The sequence below is a fragment of the Cherax quadricarinatus genome, chromosome 6 (genome assembly GCF_038502225.1).
Source record: "Cherax quadricarinatus isolate ZL_2023a chromosome 6, ASM3850222v1, whole genome shotgun sequence".
In the NCBI taxonomy this organism is placed as follows: domain Eukaryota; kingdom Metazoa; phylum Arthropoda; class Malacostraca; order Decapoda; family Parastacidae; genus Cherax; species Cherax quadricarinatus.
Genome location: NC_091297.1, coordinates 69,972,748 through 69,986,696, shown reverse-complemented (window position 1 = coordinate 69,986,696; position 13,949 = coordinate 69,972,748). Strand labels below are relative to the sequence as shown.

The following is a 13,949-nucleotide window of genomic DNA, read 5'->3' as shown; positions in this document are numbered from 1 at the left end:
CCTGTTGGTGCTTGTTTCCCTGTCTTATTCCTATCCACCCTAGCACCAACAATGGAGCTCCAACCAGTTGTTTTTGGTAATATATCCTCACTATTGCTAGTGGAGTCCTCTTGTTTGCTATTTCCTGTGGTATTTCTAGTTTGCAATATTGGTTTTATCTTATCTTTGACTACACTTGTTTCCCCACTACGGCTCCTGTCCCATATGAGGTCATTTATATGTATTCCTTCCTGCGTATAATTCCCGACTACCTGGACAAAATCTCCAGCTTCACCATTACTGTCTCCCAGGACAGCACCTCCAGCTTCACCATTTCTGTCTCCCAGGACAGCACCTCCAGCTTCACCATTACTGTCTCCCAGGACAGCACTATCAGCCCCACATTTACTGACTACCAGGACATCACGTCCAGCCTTACAGTTTCTGACTACATGGCCAGTATCAAGGGCAGTACCATTCAGCCCAGACTTTTTATGTTCCCATCTGTTGTAGAAAGCTTCCAGGTTGTCTATGAGAGCAGCTTTGATGTTATCCTCTTTTAATACCCTTGTGATTTTAGTCCACAGATTTATCTCATTTGGCATACCCAAAAACACTGCCCTGTTTTAATACTGCTTGTAGCTAGTTCTTGGATATCTGCACAAGGGGCATGACACCAATTTCCACAAAAATGACAATTTATCCATGTGGAAGCCCGTTTGTTTGATTGACTGCAGACTACACAGAGCTCATAATGATTTGAATGGTTGATTTACTGTAATTCTACTAGCAACCTCTTGAATACTCTATTAATAACCTCCTTAAATGAAGCTCTAGCTATTTGTATTTCTATTTCTAACTGTACTTGTATATTGGACAGCTTACCGTGTACGTTCCTGATTTATATTTATTGTTTGTGTTTGATAAGGGCGCCTACAACCCCATCCGTTTACAGTCTGCTTTATTGTCCAACGAATCCGTTTGAAACCAGTCAAGGGTTCGGACCAGTCAAGGGTTCGGACCAGTCGAGGGTTCGGACCAGTCGAGGGTTCGGAACCAGTCTGATCTGATCAGTGGGTCATTTATTTAAAACATACTGGTCGGTGATCTGGGCTAATACATGAAGGATCTACTGGAAATTATCTACCCGAGTAATATGTGATTTGATTGATACAAAAGTATAACTTGCGTGTTGAAGAACCGGTGATTGCTGTCAGCTCCTACAATGACGAACGGTCGAGCCTCAACCCTTGTTTATCAATCGCTGTATCTAGCTTTTCTAGGTTTTTTCGTCTCCACCACAATAAATGCTATATTATCACTATAGTTGACTGGTGGAAATTTTGGAGGAAGGACGCTTTTTCTGTAGTAATAATTGCTTCTCGTTGTGTATATTGCGACCACTGGTAACTACAGGTATAGTAACTGTACTTATGTGTATATGTGAGAGAGAGAGACAGAGATATAAATAGACAGATACATAGACATAGAGATATAGACATACAGAGATACAGACAGACAGCCAGAGATAGCCAAAGTCAGCCAGCTGGCCAGCCTGCCGAATACATAAGAACATGAGAAAGAAGGAATACTGCAGCAGGCCTGCTGGCCCGTGCAAGGCAAGTCCATGTCACCCCCCCTCCCTGGCTTAGACCAATGACCCACCTAGTAGGTCACATCCACTGAAGGAAGGAGCCCGGCATCAGACCTAGTAGCACAAGCTAGTCAGGTCCAACTCACACCCACCCACATTCACTCATGTATTTATCTAACCTATTTTTACTTTCCTCTTAAAAGGGGAGTGTTAATGCAACATGGCATCAGTGAATCTCTGGTGTTTGTCATGCTATTTGCTCTAGCTGGCGCTCAATTGAACTGGTGCTCCCACAAGGTACTAAATGGTCCCAGATTTTTTTAATACTACGCACACTGAGTGCGCAGACCCATTCTTTCATGTCTAGGTGACTCAAGTTCACACTCCAACAGCTCATCAGGTCCCAAAAACCATTTGTCTCCATTGGTAATATCTCTCTAAATATTATTCTAATATGCTTAACCCTTCCACTGTCACTTGTGTAGATCTATGTTACTGACACCAGTGTTACACAGATCCACATTTTAAGCATAATGTCCTCAATTTAAGGGTCATGTGTCAAGCAACAATTTAGAGGTTATGTGCCAAGCAAAAAGACAATGGCTCAAGGAAAAGCATGAATAATCAGAGCTGTTTTTTGAATAATCTTTAGTACAAATGTTTGATAATTGAATCTTCATTGCAAGGCACTCAAATTTCAGGATTTAGCTGTTCAGTAATACAAACAAGACATTAACCCTTTGGCTGTCGAGGTCATATATATACGTCTTACGAGGTACCGTGTTTGACGTATATATACTCATAAATTCTAGTGGCTTCAAATCAAGCAGGAGAAAGCTGGTAGGCCCACATGTGAGAGAATGGGTCTGTGTGGTCAGTGTGCACCATACAAAAAAAAAATCCTGGAGCATGCAGTGCATAATGAGAAAAAAACTACGACCATTTTTTTTAATTAAAATGCCGATTTTGTGGTCTATTTTCGTATAGTATTTATGATTGTATTCTCATTTTCTTGGTCTCATTTGATAGAATGGAAACATATTATAGAAACAGAGGTGATTTTGACTGATTTTACTATAAAAAGAACCTGGAAATGGAGCTCAAATTAGGGGAAATGTTTGATTTTTGCTGATGTTCAAAAGTAAACAAATGATGTCATTGTCCAATAAATGTCCAAGTAGCCATTCTAATATGCAGTCATGAATGGGTTGACATTATTTATACAATTATTACAATATTGCAGTAGTCTGCATAACAGTAAATCTTCTATTTTTTGTTTGAATAAAAATTCAAAATAGAAAGCAAGAGTAATATCAGAAAATGAAATGTTATTTTAGAGCCAGGAATGTCTGCGTTGTTCATTTTGGACCTTATTTTGAAATTGTCATATTTTTTAATTTTCGTGAAATTGGCCAAATTGCAAATTTCTGACCACATTATTGGGTAGTTGAAATCGGTAAATGGGCAGTTTCTTGCACTCAATCGATAGAAAAAATGGATTTCTAAGAAAATAGTTATGAGTTTGGTCGACTGGAACAATGGAATTAGCCGAAATCGCCGATTTGTAAATATCGCCGAGGTCGCTAACTTCGCGAGAGCGTAATTCCGTCAGTTTTCCATCAAATTTCGTGTTTTTGGTGTCATTACAATTGGGAAAAGATTCTCCATCATAAGAAAAAATAATTTTTTTTTTTTTAAATTTTGCGACACCAGGAGACACTTCAGGATTGGGGGTTGCGACAGTCAAGGGGCTAAACCAGTCAGTGAATAAAGTTGTTAAAATATTACGATTTACAGTGGGTTATAAATACCTCTTATTTAAGTTGCACTAATACAAGTTAATATCTATTTGTGGTAAGACATTCCTCTAACATTTTGATATGATAAAGTTCATTCTACATCTGTATAACTCATGATGCAGTTCTTCAGGTGCAAGACAGAACATAGAAGATAATTACTGAGGACAAGGTGGAATGTTTGACTCCTGGTGTGACAGCAGAGGGTTCGGGGAGGACCAGGTAGCTAGCCATGGCCTGGGTCCCTTCACCACTGCCAACACTCTTCTAATGCCTTCAAACAGATCCTCACAGCTCTTGCACACACGGCTTGCCTCCTCTTCCAGTATGTGCTCCACAGCCTGAAGATAGAAACTTGTTTTGTATAACACTAAGTTGTAATGTATTTTGCTCTACAGTACTTCCAATTATGCTGCAGTAAAAGTACCATGTATTACTGGCCATAAGTTGCATTTTTTAAATAAATATGCCCAGAGTCTTATGAGTGCATACTACTTCAAAAATGCATTAAAAATAATAAAAATAATGAAAAACGTAAATAAGAATAAAGGAGCACTGCAGTAGACTTACTGCCCAATGCTAAGCAAGCCCACAATCCAATTTTTCTTACTCAGTATCACTTATGAATGAAAAGAAGCTGGGTGAAGGGGGTAGGAGAGTTTCAGTGGGGAGAAATAAACGGGATTAGGTCAGAGATATCTGAGAGTGGGAGCTAAGACAGGGGTAGCAATAATATTGATGGAATGATAAGTCAGGCAGGAAAAGAGGGAATATAAATGTTCAAATTCAAGCAGTATTTACTCCATGAGTAAAATAAGTGTCAGATGTGAAGAGTGGGTTATAATAAGTGTTTATGCACCTTAAGAAAAGATGAGTGTAGGGAAGAGAAAGATTTTGGGAGATGTTAGGTGAGTGTTTAGCAAGTTTTGAACCAAGTAAGAGAGTAATTATGGTGGGGGACTTAAATGCCAAAGTATGAGAAACTGTTAAAGAAGGAATAGTAGGTAAGTTTGGGGTGCCAGGAGTAAATGGATAGATAAGTATACGAGGTGTGATATAGGGCGTAACGACAATAGTTTGTTGGACTATGTATAGCGGACAAAATGTTGATGGGTAGATGTCTGGATGTGCATGTTTATAGAAGGGCAACAGATATATCAGATCATTATTTAGTTGTAGATACAGTGAGAGTAAGAGGTAGATAGGGTACAAGGAAAATGGCATCAGCAAGTAAGATGCAAAAGTGTATAAACTAAAGTTGGAGGTAGTTAAGGTAAGATATAAGCAACTATTGGGAGAAAGATGGGTTTGTGAGAGTAGATTATGAGGAGGTTGAAGAGGTATGGGGTAGATGTAAGAATGAAGTGTTAGAATGTGCAGCAGAAGTCTGTGGATATAGGAGGGAAACTGGAGGTACTGGGAAGCTGTTAAAGATTGATGAAGAGAGGCAGTGATTTCATGCATTGGCCAGGGATGTATAACATCCAGTAGGAGTGAGGAAGAGCCAAAAGTGAGAGTGGAGGTGCATCAGGTAGTGGGTAAAATGCAAGAGGGTAAAAGCAGCTGGGATTGATAGGATCAAGGCAGAAATGCTAAAAGCAGGTGGGGATATAGTTTTGGAATGATTGGTACTTTTCTTCAATAAATGTATGAAAAAGGAAAAGGTGCCTAGACATTGGCAGAGAGCATGCATAGTTTTGTATAAAGTAAAGGGGGACAAAAGACAGTGTAAAAATTATAAGTGGCTAAGCCTGTTGAGTATACCACGTTATGTGTATGGTAGAGTTATTATTGAAAGAATTAAGGGTAAGATGGAGAGCAAGAGGGCAGATTAACAAAGAGGCTTTAGGAAGGGTAGGGGATGTGTAGATTAAGTGTTTATATTGAAGCATATAAGAACAATATTTAGATAAAGGAAAGGAAGTTTTTGTTGCATTCATGGATTTAGAAATAGCATATGCTAGGGTGGATAGGAAAGCAATGAGGCAGATGTTGCAAGTGTATGAAATAGGCAGTGGGTTACTGAAAGCAGTTAGGAATTTTTGACTCACCCTTGTTACCAGCATCTTTACATAAGTGGTCACATCTGGTGAGAGCCAAGCTAATTGAAGAAGGTTGAGTCCAGACACAACAGGAGTGAGGGAAGCTCCTGCAGCCAGCAGAAGGGTCAGGATCCTGGGCCTATTGCTAGTGACAGCCAGAACCAGGGCATGTGTAGGATACTCTGCCATAGCCTCTAGAGGAGAGCCCTTCAGCAGGAGCTGGCATGCTTCCTTCACATCATCACCAAGACAAATAACCTCCAGCAAGCGGCCATATAGGTATCGTTCTTCTTCCTCACTTGGCTGACAGACAACATACAGTCAATAATTATGCTGCAATTAGTTAAGTTAGAGAACACCATATTGTATACCTCTTGAAAGTATCTGTAAAGCATGAGAAATCTATAGGATCAGCCATTACACCAAAGGACAGTAACTGTAGGATAAGAAGAAACACTTCTTTATAAGAAAATCCAGGCTTTCAGTTTATTTTCTATGAAATTACATAGTATTACATTATAAATTGTTATATCATACATGGAACTCTTTGCCCAGAACAGCAAGAGGTCCCCTGCCCACTAATCAATTTAGCACTCACTCAAAAATCATCTCATCTCTCAATAACAACTATACCCACACTATGCTAAACTCTAACCAAATTTAAAGCAACTCCCTCAAATATTGTATTATCCCTTAACTATTAAGCCACTATTACAAATTTAAAAATGAATGTTTGTATCATAAATTGTACAACCTCATATTAACCCTTTCAGAGTTTCCGACGTACTAGTACAGCTTACACACCAGGGTTTTTGATGTACTAGTACACAAATTCTAGCGCCCTCAAATCTAGCAAGAGAAAGCTGGTAGGCCTACATATGAAAGAATGGGTCTATGTGGTCAGTGTGCGCAGTATAAAAAAAATCCTGCAGCACACAGTGCGTAATGAGAAAAAAAAAACTCTGACTGTGTTTTTGGTTTAAAACAGCAACTTTGCACTGTATTTTTGTATGGTATTTATGGTTGTATTCTAGTTTTCCTGGTCTCATTTTATAGAATGGAAGACATATTACAGAAACTGAGATGATTTTGACTGGTTTTACAATGAAAAGTACCTTGAAATTGAGCTCAAAGAAGCAGAAATGTTTGATTTTTGCCAAAGTTCAAAAGTAAACAAATCATGCCAAGCGTCCAATACACGTCAACTGGTGAGTCTAATATTCTTTCACAAGTGCGCTGATATTATTTATACCATTTCTACACTAATGCAGCAGTCTGCGTAACAGTAAATCTTTTTATTTTTTGTAAGAATAAAAATTGAAAGTGGAAAGCCAAAGAAATATAAGAGGGGCCTGGGGATGTGACTAACAAACAGAGGAAATGTTATTTTAGTGCCAGGAATGTCTTTCTTGTTTATTCTGGACCCTATTTGGAAATTGGCATCTTTTGAAATTTGTGTGAAACTGGCAAAATTGCTAAATTCTGACCACTATATTGGATAGTTGAAATCAGTAAATGGGTGGTTTCTTGTACTCATTCAATAGAAAAAATAGAGTTCTAGAGAAATAGTTATGATTTTTGTCGACTAGTACACTGGAATTGGCTAAAAATAGGGCTCAAATTGGGCAAAATCGCTGATGCATAAACATCGTCGAGACCGCTAACTTCGCGAGAGGATAATTCCATAAGTTTTCCATCAAATTTCATACTTTTGGTGTCATTATGATCGGGAAAAGATTCTCTACCTTTTCATAAGAATTTTTTTTTTTTTTTTTAAATTTGTCCGACCCTGAGAACAAGTCTCGGAGAGGGCCTGTCAACCCTCAAAGGGTTAATTACCCAACAAAAGGCTGCAGTCAGAATGATAACAAATTCCCACTACAGGCAGCATACTCCACCAATATTCAAAACTCTAAACTTACTCACCATACAAAACATCCATACTTACAATTTTGCCTACTACATACATAGAACACTAAACTCAGATATAAACCCTCCCCTCAAACTTCTCCTTATCAACCTCAACAGAACACATGACCATAACACACTATGTAAAAACTCAATGCACATAAAAGGCCCAAAAATCTGGAATTCATTACCTGTGAATATAAAAGAAATACTGTCTCTTTATCAATTCAAAACTCTTCTTAAAAACCACTTACTCAACCACAACTAAATAAATAATGAATAACTGAATCTCATAAATGCATAACCTGTGACCCTATCAAACTATTTTTTTTTAATTGCATTACCTAATATAATACTCCATTCTCTTGAATGTACAGTAACTCACGAAATGACTATATGACCTGTTTCTGCACTACAAATCATTGATTTTACTCGATCTGATTCGATTATATTATACATTGTTATGCTACAAATTTGTACAACTTTAATTCTTCTTATTTGAAATACAGTAGGGCCCCACTTATATGGCAGGTTAGGTTCCAGGCTACGACCGTAAAGTGGAAACTGCCGTAAAGTGGAACACCCTTATAAATGCATAGAAATACTGGATAAGAAGTTTACACTAACATATATTAAGTTAGTAATAGAACTAGGCATTAAAAAACAATGAAAAAGTAAAATACGCAGATAGTGCACTCATTACTTACCTTAAAATATTTGTAGTATTAATCTAGGGTGAGATGAGTAGTATTTATTGCAAGAAATCAAGTGCGGTATGTATAGTAGCCAGCCAGACCAACCCACCCACACATACTATTCTATGATATTTAAGCATCCCAGAGCGATAAAATGCATATACAGTTCACTCATTACTTACCTTAAAATATACATATTCTTAATGTAGGGTCAGGGGTGAGTAAGCAAGATAAAACGAATAAATGAGAGAGAGAGAGAATGAGTACACAAGAGAGGACAGGTGCAGTTATGTAAACAAACCAGGCGAATGCAAGTTTTGTAAACAAGCCAGGCATACACATCTGGTTTGTGTGCAAATTACATTGTGTACAAGTTGTCTCTACATTGATACAGTAGAATAAATAAAGAGGAACACTCCCATTCTCATATAAAATCATTTTTTGAAGAAATGACGCTCTGAGTGAAGGCAATGGATATCAAACATAGGTTGTGGCAGTGGCAGCAGAGGCACCAAGCTCTGTCATTTTTCTCACCTGCAGAGCCCATCAACGCTTCTATGATGGCCTAATTGCAATCATAACTGCACTAGCGTATGTAGAACCCAGCATGACCCAAAATAAACAACAGTGATACCTACAAACCGAAAAATTACTGATTGAAGCAAAGACTGCCCCACAAACTCCAAGAACAGCCCCGCTGCCAAAGAACTACCTACTCCAAGCTCTTAACTAATTTAGTTTCTCCATCTAACCATAGCAACTCTTGTACTACTATGAGACCAACTCATAGAAGAAATAGCACTAAGAACAGCAAGCCAGCACCTAGAAACCGACTATTCCATAAAACGACTCAGCAGGCCGCCGGCGCCCCATCCACCCCCTCACCACCCAGAGTGACGCATCATCAACAACAAACATGGCCGACTCACCCTCACCCACCAACCAAGGCGACTCGACTACAACAACACCAACCGTGTCTTGACTCCCTCTCTACCTCTACTACCTTCATAGGATTTAACCCATCTGATATCCTCTCAGGTATGGCTAATGATCCTGACACTCTAAAGAATTACATCATTACAGAGTAAAGTCTGAGGCGGCTACGGTAAAAAGCTCTATTCCACAAGGCACAGTACTCACTCCCATCTTGTTCCTCATCCTCATATCTGACACAGACAGGGATGTAAGCCATAGCACTGTGTCTTCCTTTGCAGATGACACCCAAATCTGCATGACAGTGTCTTCCACTGCAAGGCTCCAGGCAGACATCAACCAAATCTTTCAATGGGCTGCAGAAAACAATATGAAGTTCAACGATGAGAAATTTTAATTACTCAGATATGGTAAATGTGAGGAAATTAAAACTTCATCAGAGTATAAAACAAATTTCAACCACACAATAGAGCAAAAACTAACATCAAAGGCCTGGGAGTGATCATGTCGGAGGATCTCACCTTCAAGGACCATAACATTGTATCAATCGCATCTACTAGAAAAATGCCAGGATGGATAATGTGAACCTTCAAAACTAGGGATGCCAAGCTCATGATGACACTCTTCAGGTCGCTTGTTCTATCTAGGCTGGAATATTTATTTAAAAAATTTGAGCACACATACAGAGGTACAAAAAATACAGATAAGAGCAGCATGCCAAAGCCACTTATATGCATAGCATTACGGGCTGGCTTAAAAATAACTTAAGATTAACTAAGCAATGATGTAATCAGTGATAAAACTTTAATGTAAACAGATTACTATAAAGCACAAGTGAGTATTACAAAGACAGGTCATATGGTTGTATGCATTGTTGTACATTCAGTAGAATGGAGTATTCTGTTAGGTAGTGTATTTAAAAAATAATAAAGTTAGATTGGGTTTTAGGTTTAACATTTATGTGATATAATTGTGAGAAACATTTAAGATATACAATTTATAAGGTTCAGTTATTCAGTATTTATTTGGTTTTGGGTGAGTAAGTGATCTTTGAGAAGAGACTTGAATTTATAAACAGGTAGTGTTTCTTTTATATTTACAGGTAATGAATTCCAGATTTTAGGGCCTTTTATGTGCATTGAGTTTTTGCATAGTGTGAGATGGACACGAGGAACATCAAAGAGTGATCTGTGCCTTGTGTTATGGTCATGTGTTCTGTTGAGGTTGGCAAGGAGATGTTTGAGGGGAGGGTTAATATCAGAGTTAAGTGTTCTATGTATGTAATAGGTGCAGTAATAAGTATGGATGTTTTGTATGGTGAGTAGGTTTAGTGTATTGAATATTGGTGGAGTGTGCTGCCTATAGTGAGAATTTGTTATCATTCTAACTGCAGCCTTTTGTTGGGTAATTAGTGGTCTGAGATGGTTAGTTGTTGTTGAGCCCCATGCACAAATTCCATAGGTGAGATAGGGGTAAATAAGAGAGTGATATAGGGCCAGGAGGGCTGACTGTGGAGCATAGTACCGTATCTTCAATAGTATGCCTACAGTCTTGGAAATTTTCTTAGAAATTTGTTGTATATGTGTATGAAATTTGAGTCTATTATCAAGGTGGATTCCAAAGAATTTTCCCTCTGTTAGCTTTGTGATAGGTGATCCGTTTATCATTATGTTAAGAGGGACATCTGTAGCTCTGTTACCAAACTGAATGAAGTAGGTTTTGTCAATGTTTAGTGTAAGTTTGTTAGTCCTCATCCAGGTAGATATTTTCTGTAATTCGGTATTTACAGTATTGGCTAGCGTGACTGGGCTCGGGTGGGAGAAGACATATGTAGTGTCATCTGCAAATAGTGTGGGTTTGAGTAATTGCGAAGCATTTGGTAGGTCATTTATGTATAGGAGAAAGAGAAGAGGGCCAAGGACACTTCCCTGTGGGACACCAACTGTAATTGGTTGTGCAGAAGAGTTTGCCCCATTTGCATACACATATTGGCTTCTGTTGCTGAGGTATGACTTGAGGTAGTTGAGGGAGTGCCCTCTTATACCATAGTGTGACAATTTTACGTGGAGCAAGTCATGGTTAACTGTATCAAAAGCTTTACGTAAGTCAATGAAGATCCCCAGTGGGACTTCTTTTTTCTCTATTGCAGTGTATATATGTTCTAGCATGTGTATAATAGCATCATTAGTATTTTTATTTGGCCTGAATCCAAATTGGCAGGGGTTGAGTATGTTTTGGGAGATAAGGTAGGAGTAGATTCGTTTATGAATTAATTTTTCGAAGATTTTTGAGAGAGAGTGTAAGTTGGATATTGGCCTATAGTTATTCAACTCTGTTTGGTCTCCTCCTTTGTGGATCGGGGTGACCCTTGCTATTTTGAGTACTGTAGGGAAGGTGGAGGATTCAATGGATTTGTTAAAGAGTGTTGCAATGATTGGTGATAGCACTTGTGACACTTTTTTGTATATAAAGGGTGGTAAGGTATTTAAATCTCCTGCCTTGTTTTTTAGTGTGTTGATAATAAGGGAGACTTCGTATGGGTTAGTCGGAGCTAGGAACAGTGTGTTCGGGTAGTTGCCGGTGAGGTAGTCATTTGGTGGGGTATCTGAGCTTGGGATTTTATTGGCAAGGTTTTGTCCTATAGTGGAGAAGAAGTCATTGAGTCTGTTTGCTGTTCCTGTTGGTGGGAGTTGGGGTTCATCTGATTTTGCTAATTTTATTTCGCTATTTCGTGATATCTTTTTTGTTCCTAGAATTTCTGATAGGGTTTTCCAGGTCTTTTTTATATCACCTCGTAAGTTGGATAATCTGTTCTCATAATAACAGCACCTTTCAAGGCAGGTGAAATTGCCGACCTAGAAAATGTACAGAGAACCTTCACGGCATGCATAACTGAGATTAAACACCTCAATTACTGGGAGCACTTGAAGTTCCTGAACCTGTACTCCCTGGAATGCAGGCAGGAGAGATACATGATTATATACACCTGGAAAATCCTAGAGGGACTAGTACAAAACTTGCACACGAAAATCACTCCTTACAAAAGCAAAAGACTCAGCAGACGATGCAACATCCCCCAATGAAAAGCAGGGGTGTTACTAGCACGTTAAAAGACAACACAATAAGTGTCAGGGGCCCAAGACTGTTCAACTGCCTCCCAGCATACATATGGGGGATTACCAATAGATCCCTGGCCGTCTTCAAGCAGGCACTGAACAAGCAACTAAAGTCGGTACCTGACCAACCGGGTTGTGGTTCGTACATTGGATTGCATGCAGCCAGCAGTAACAGCCTGGTTGATCAGGCCCTGATCCACCATGAGGCCTGGTCACAGACTGGGCCATAGGGGCATTGACCCCCAGAACCCTCTCCAGGTAAACTCCAGGTATATCTCACTGTGTAAAAAAACTATACACATAAAGGGTCCCAAAATTTGGAATTCATTACCAGTAAATATTAAAGTAACGAGATCTGAACATCAATTTAAGGCTCTTCTTAAAAACTACCTACTGAGCCTAAACTAAATACTCAATACTCAATATTTAACTTTACCAAAAATCTCCCAATTACCTAACTCTTAACCCTTTGACTGTCGCAACCCCCAATCCTGAGGTGTCTCCTGGTGTCGCAAAATTTAAAAACAAAAAAAAAAAATATTTTTTCTTATGAAATGATAGAGAATCTTTTCCCGATTGTAATGACACCAAAAAAACTAAATTTGATGGAAAACTGATGGAATTATGCTCTCGCGAAGTTAGCGACCTCGGTGCTGTTTACAAATCGGCGATTTCGCCCACTTTGAGCCCTATTTTCAGCTAATTCCATTATTCCAGTTGCCCAAACTCATAGCTATTTCTTTAGAACTCTATTTTTTCTATCGATTGAGTACACGAAACTGCCCATTTACCGATTTCAACTACCTAATAATGTGGTCAGAAATTTGCAATTTGGCCAATTTCACGAAAACTAAAAAATATGACAATTTCAAAATAAGGTCCAGAATGAACAATGCAGACATTCCTGGCTCTAAAATAACATTTTCTTTGCTCATCAGTCATGTTTCCAGGCCCCTCTAATATTACTCTTGCTTTCTATTTTGAATTTTTATTCAAACAAAAAATAGAAGATTTACTATTATGCAGACTACTGCAATACTGTAATAATTGTATAAATAACATCAACCCATTCATGACTGCATATTAGAATGGCTAGTTGGACATTTATTGGACAATGGCATCATTTGTTTACTTTTGAACATTGGCAAAAATCAAACATTTCCCCAACTTTGAGCTCCATTTCTGGGTTCTTTTTATAGTAAAATCAATCAAAATCACCTCTATTTCTATAATATGTTTCCATTCTATCAAATGAGACCAAGAAAACGAGAATACAACCATAAATACTATACGAAAATAGACCACAAAGTCGGCATTTTAATTAAAAAAAACGGTCGGTTTTTTTTTCTCATTATGCACTGCGTGCTCCAGGATTTTTTTTATATGGTGCACACTGACCACACAGACCCATTCTCTCACATGTGGGCCTACCAGCTTTCTCCTGCTTGATTTGAAGCCGCTAGAACTTATGAGTAAATATACGTCAAACACGGTACCTCGTAAGACATATATATACGGCCGCGACAGTCAAAGGGTTAAAACTTCAAATCTAGATGCCCAAAGTTCATACATAATTAATAACACATTGTTGTATAAATAACTACCTAAAACAATACTGACTTATACCCAAATGTAGCATTCTCACACTGTAAACTAATTTCAACAACTGACAGTGTCATATTCCCATAATATAAGTTCAATATTTATTATTGAAACTATTGTAATTAGAGTAAAATTACTGTCTAATATAAAAAAAAAAGATGTATAACTTAAACATACTATGATCAATTTCTTTAGTAGTAAGTAGTCAGTAAGCCATTAATTAAGTCTGCTCATAATGCCTAAGTATGATAGTGGCTCTTTGTAGTGCAACACATTATTGTAAT

At 38.3% G+C, this 13,949-nt stretch overlaps 1 protein-coding gene across 7 annotated transcripts in view; it reads right to left on the bottom strand.

The window, feature by feature from the left end:
- LOC128693120 (ankyrin-3) overlaps positions 1-13,949 on the bottom strand; it is a 358,860-nt gene that overhangs the window by 101,080 nt on the left and 243,831 nt on the right. For all 7 annotated transcript variants that reach the window (XM_070081932.1, XM_070081926.1, XM_070081969.1 and 4 more), the window contains 2 exons: positions 5,421-5,714; positions 3,532-3,710 (listed from right to left, as the gene is read on the bottom strand). In XM_070081932.1, the coding sequence (XP_069938033.1) occupies positions 3,532-3,710; positions 5,421-5,714 (473 nt within the window). The remainder of the gene's footprint in view (positions 1-3,531; positions 3,711-5,420; positions 5,715-13,949) is intronic.